The sequence below is a fragment of the Delphinus delphis genome, chromosome X, assembly GCF_949987515.2.
Source record: "Delphinus delphis chromosome X, mDelDel1.2, whole genome shotgun sequence".
Taxonomy (NCBI): Eukaryota; Metazoa; Chordata; class Mammalia; order Artiodactyla; family Delphinidae; genus Delphinus; species Delphinus delphis.
Window position 1 is genome coordinate 72980120 of NC_082704.1, and position 6010 is coordinate 72986129.

Genomic DNA, 6010 nt, shown 5'->3' on the forward strand with positions numbered 1-6010 from the left:
TGTTCTTTGGTGTAGAGTAAGCCAAGGGTGTGAAAATGACTATGAAGTGATTATTTATAAAAGGTATGGTGTTTCTAAGAACAGAAGAAATTAGGTCATCTAATGCACAGGTAAAGTTTTTTCTATATTTTCCTGGTGCTATAAATGAGGCCTAAAAATGAATATTAACTTAGTATTGTCATGGGACTTAATATTAAGCCAACAGGAACGAGATCAACTGCAGGAGAATAAGCTCAAGCAACATCAGAAAGGACCTGTTTATTTTCTCCAAATTCTTCTACATAAGTCCAGGCTGAAGAGACTGTGTTCCCTGTCCAAATGAAGTAATGTAAACTGGGCTGCCAGTTCCTTTGCATCTTCCAGAGTAGTACAGAGTTTGTCTGGCATGAAGTAACTCTGGGATCCATTTGCAATAGCAGGAATAACGATTTTATATATCAAGAGTACTTTCCCATCTTGACTTGTTGTTGAATATAAATAATATTCTGGTGGTGCCCAATTATTTTTGTTGCAGTAATAATCCAAATGCATTACTGCAGAATTGAAATGACTGGATTTTAAAGAATACATACTAATTGGAGTAAGCTTTGTTCCAGGAAAAAGTGGGTAAGTGCATCTTTCAATTTCAGGGAGGCCTGGGCTATGCTGGCCATTGAGTCGAGCTGGAAGAGTTGGTGGCTTGCCTAGAATTTTGGGGTAGCTCTCTTCTTTGTTAGCAAACACAATCAGGTTTTCCGAATTGGGGCTAATCTGACCATTAAGATGCTGTCTCCAAGTGTTTTCTTTAATTACAGGTTTTGCCAGTGTTACCTCAATACGTGCTCCATCAATGCATTTTCCATTCATAACAGACATAGCAGCCACTGCATCTTCTCGGTTGAAAAAGTGAACAAAAGCATAATCTCTAAGTTTCTTTACTCGTTCAACTGCACCAGGTTTGAATTTACTGAATTCTACTTTAATTGTTTCCTCTGCAGTTGAGATCATTAAATTTCGTACATAGAGAACTTTAACTCTCTGCATGGTTTCCTCATCAACCTCTTTCTCTGGGTCAGCCCAATCTACCTGAATCGTATGGCCCCATAGTTGGAAGGTTCCTGGAATTAGTTTTCTCCTAGCCATAGCAGCAGCTCTGTGAGATTCATATTCAACAAATGCAAAACCGCGATTTTTGGTCTTATCAGTTGCGCTCGGGTAAACAATGACATCTACAACTCCTTCTGTAACTTTCTTCATTTCATCCAAGATTTCTTCCTTCTTCTTTTCCTTTGGAATAGCTCCAATAAATAATCTGCAATTATCCAAGCTTACACACACACCAATAAACTTCCCTGGTCGAATCTCATAATTATTAAGAATTCTGATGGCTAACTGGGCTTCTTCTTTTGTAGTATACATCACAAAAGCATAACCTCGATTTTCACCACTAAATTCCATCATAAGTCGAAATTCATATATCTTCCCAGCTCTTTCAAATACAGGAACTAACTCATCTTCATACATATCACGAGGTATTTTTCCTACAAAAACTTCACAGCCTCTAGGTGGAGGTGGACCTTCCCAACCTGGAGGTGGACCACCAAACTTCCTTTGCCCATTTTCTTGAACCATGTTGTATCCAGTCTTTTCCATCAAAGCAAGTAATGCTGCTTCATTCTGAGTACCAGTTCGGACTTTACTGCATCCATTTGTTCCATCTGTATTTTCTTCATTCATGGTTGCAGTTCCCAGCAGTGGGACGCCCAGGGCGTCGTCCCAAAGCCTCCAGAGGGGACGCGCGGGTGCGACAACGGCTGCACGGCCGGGAGGTCAGGCGGGCGGCCTGGACCCCTCGGGTCTTCAAATGTTCGTCCTAAATCCCTGGGACCAACGACCACAAACCGCCGCCACCGTTTCGGGGCCAGTCGCTCGGAGCGGTGGTCGCCACAGGGGGGAGGGGAGCCCACGTGGAGAAGCTCGCGGCGTCCTCGCGCCTAGCCTGGTCTCCTCTGGTGGCATCTTTAGAATAATCTATATATAGTATTATGTAATCTGCAAACTGTGACAGTTTTACTTCTTTTTTTCAAATTTGTATCCGTTTTATTTCATTTACCTCTCTGATTGCCATGGCTAGGACTTCCAAAACCATGGTGAATAATAGTGGTGAGAGTGGATATCCTTGTCTTATTCCTGATCTTAGAGGAAATGCTTTCAGTTATTTGCCATTGAGAATGATGTTTGCTGTGGGTTTATCACATATGGCATTTATTATGTTGAGGTAGGTTCCCTCTATGCCCACCTTCTGGAGAGTTTTTATCATAAATGGGCATTGAATTTTATCAAAAGCTTTTCTGCATCTATTGAGATGATCATATGGTTTTTATTCCTTAATTTGTTAATATAGTGTATCACATTGAATTATTTGCATATATTTAAAATCCTTGCATCCCTGGGATAAATCCCACTTGATCATGGTGTATGATCCTTTTAATGTGTTGTTGGATTCTGTCTGCTAGTACTTTGTTGAAGATTTTTGCATCTATATTCATCAGTGATATTGGTCTGTAATTGTCTTTTATTATACTATCTTTGTCTGGTTTTTGTTTCAGTGTGATTGTGGCTTTGTAGAATGATTTTCAGAGTGTTCCTTCCTCTGCAACTTTTTGGAAGAGTTTGAGAAGGATGGGTTTTAACTCTTCTCCAAATGTTTGATAAATTTTACCTGTGAAGCCATCTGGTCCTTCACTTTTGTTTGTTGGAAGATTTTTAATCACAGTTTCAATTTCATTACTTGTGATTGGTCTGTTCATATTTTCCTTTCTTCCTGGTTCAGTCTTGGTAGGTTATACCTTTCTAAAAATGTGTCTATTTCTTCCAGGTTGTCCATTTTTTTGGCATAGAGTTGCTTGTGGTATGATCCTTTGTATTTCTGTGGTGTCCACTGTAACTTCTCCTTTTTCATTTCTAATTTTATTGATTTGAGTGCTCTCCCTCTTTTTCTTGATAATCTGGATAAACGTTTATCAATTTTGTTTATCTTCTGAAAGAACCAGCTTTTAGTTTTACTGATCTTTCTTACTGTTTTCTTTGTTTCTATTTCATTTATTTCTGCTCTAATCTTTATGAGTTCTTTTCCTTCTAATAACTTTGGGATTTGTTTCTCTTTCTCTAGTTCTTTTAGGTGTAAGCTTAGAATTTTTGTTTGAAATTTTTCTTTGCTCTTGAGATAGGATTGTATTGCTATAAACTTCCCTCCTAGAACTGCTTTTGCTGCATCCCATAGGTTTTGGATCATTGGGGTTTTTGTTGTCATTTGTCTCTAGGTATTTTTTTTCTCTTTGATTTCTTCAGTGATCTATTGGTTATTTAGTAATGTATTGTTTAGCCTCCATGTGTTTGTATTTTTTACGGGTTTTTTCACTGTAATTGATTTCTAATCTCATAGCATATTTGTTGGAAAATAAGCTTAATATGATTTCAATTTTCTTAAATTTACTGAGGCTTGATTTGTGACCCAAGATGTGATCTATCTTGAAGAATGTTGCATGTGCACTTGGGAAGAAAGTGTAATCAGCTGTTTTCAGATGGAATTTCCTATAAATATCAATTAAATCTATCTGGTCTTTTGTGTCATTTAAAACTTGTGTTTCCTTATTAATTTTCTGTCTGGATGATCTGTCATTGGTGTAAGTGAGGTGTTAAAGTCCCCCGCTATTATTGTGTTACTGACAATTTCCTCTTTTACAGCTGTTAGCATTTGCCTTATGTGTGACAGTACTCCTATGTTGGGTGTATCTATATTTATAATTGTTATATCTCATTCTTGGATTGATCCTTTGATCATTATGCAGTGTCCTTCCTTGCCTCATGTAACATTCTTTATTTTAAAGTCTATGTTATGTGATATGAGTATTGCTAATTCTTCTTTCTTTTGATTTCCATTTGCATACTATATCTTTCTCCATCCCCTCACTTTCAGTCTGTATGTGTCCCTAGGTCTGAAGTGGGTCTCTTGTAGACAGCATATATATGGGTCTTGGTTTTGTACCCATTCAGCCAGTCTATGTCTTTTGGTGGGAACATTTAATCAATTTACATTTAAGGTAGTTATCGATATGTATGTTCCTATTACCATTTTCTAAATTGTTTTAGGTTTGTTTTTGTAGGTCCTTTCCTTCTCTTGTGTTTCCCACTTAGAGAAGTTCCTTCAGCATTTGTTGTAGAGCTTGTTTGGTGGTGCTGAATTCTCTTAGCTTTTCTTTGTCTGTAAACCTTTTGATTTCTCCATCGAATCTGAATGTGATCCTTGCCAGGTAGAGTAATCTTAGTTTTAGGTTATTCCCTCTAATCACTTTAAATGTGTCATGCCACTCCCTTCTGGCTTGGAGAGTTTCTGCTTAGAAATCAGCTCTGAACCTTAACGAGTTCCCCTGTATGTTATTTGCCATTTTTCCCTTGCTGCTTTTAATAATTTTTCTTTGTCATTAATTTTTGTCACTTTGATTACTATGTGTTTTGGTGTGTTTCTCCTTGGGTTTATCCTGCCTGGGACTTTCTGTTCTCCCTGGACTTGGGTAGCTATTTCCTTTCACATGTTAGGGAAATTTTCAACTATAATCTCTTCAAATATTTTCTTGTGTCATTTCTCTCTCTCTTCTCCTTCTGGGACCCCTATAATGCGAACGTTGGTGTGTCTAATGTTGTCCCAGAGGTGTCTTAGGCTGTCTTCATTTCTTTACATTCTTTTTGTTTATTCTGTTCTACGACAGTGAATTCCACCATTCTGTCTTCCAGGTCACATAATCAGTTCTTCTGCCTCAGTTATTCTGCTGTTTATCCTTTCTAGTGTATTTTTAATTTCAGTTATTGTATTGTTCCTCTCTGTTTGTTCTTTCATTCTTCTTGGTCTTTGTTAAACATTTCTTGCATCTCCTCAATCTTTGCCTCCATTCTTTTCTGAGGTCCTGGATCATCTTCATTATCAGTATTCTGAATTCTTTTTCTGGAAGGTTGCCTCTCTCCACTTCATTTAGTTATTTTTTGGGGTTTTATCTTTTTCCTTCCTCTGCTACATAGTCCTTAGCCTTTTCATTTTGTCTGTCTTTCTGTGAATGTGGCTTTTGTTCCACAGGCTGCAGGGTTGTAGGTCCTCTTGCTTCTGCTTTCTGCCCTATGGTGGATGAAGCTATCTAAATGGCTTGTGCAAGCTTCCTGATGGGAGGGACTTGTGGTGGGTAGAGCTGGGTGTTGCTCTGGTGGACAGAGCTCAGTAAAACTGTAATCCTCTTGTTTGCTGATGGGTGAGACTGTGTTCCCTCTCTGCTGTTTTTTTTTTTTTTTTTTTTGCCTGAGGTGACCCAGCACTGTCACCTATGTGCTCTTTGGAAGGGCTAATGTTTGACCCCGGGAATACTCATGTCAAGTAGTTCTTCCCAGAACTTCTTCTGCCAGTGTCTGTGTCCTCTTGGTGATCCACAGCACCCCCCCACCTCTGAAAGAGACCCTCCAACACTAGCAGGTAGGTGTGGTTCAGTCTCCTATGGGGTCACTCTTCCTTCCCCCTGGGTCCTGATGTGCACACTACCTTGTGTGTGCCCTCCAAAAGTGGAGTCTCTGTTTCCCCCAGTCCTGTTAAAATCCTGCTGTCAAATTCTGCTAGCCTTCAAAGTGTGATTTTATGGGAATTCCTCCTCCCTTTGCCAGACTCTCAGGTTGGGAAGCCTAACATGGGGCTCAGAACCTTCACTCCAGTGAGTGGACTTCTGTGGTATAATTGTTGTCCAGTTTGTGAGTCACACACCCAGCCCTTATGGGATTTGATTTTATTGTGATGGCTCCCCGCCTACCATCTCATTGAAGCTTCTCCTTTGTCTTTGGATGTGGGGTATCTTTTTTGGTGAGTTCCAGTGTCTCCCTGTCGATGATTGTTCAGCAGTTCATTGTGATTTAGGTGCTCTTGCAAGATGGAGTGAGTGCACGTCCTTCTATTCCACCATATTCAACAAAATAGCCTTCTGCTCATTTTTTATTT

At 39.3% G+C, this 6010-nt stretch overlaps 1 protein-coding gene across 1 annotated transcript; it reads right to left on the bottom strand.

The window, feature by feature from the left end:
- Positions 1–258: 258 nt before the first annotated feature.
- On the bottom strand, positions 259–1716 carry LOC132418303 (probable RNA-binding protein 46). Its single transcript, XM_060002123.1, has one exon. It carries the CDS (start codon positions 1714–1716, stop codon positions 259–261), a length of 1458 nt encoding a protein of 485 aa, XP_059858106.1.
- Between the last annotated feature and the right edge of the window lie 4294 nt (positions 1717–6010).

Bases quoted from the DNA above. Each gene is read 5' to 3' on its own strand.
- LOC132418303 (XM_060002123.1), bottom strand. From the start codon at position 1,716: ATGAATGAAGAAAATACAGATGGAACAAATGGATGCAGTAAAGTCCGA.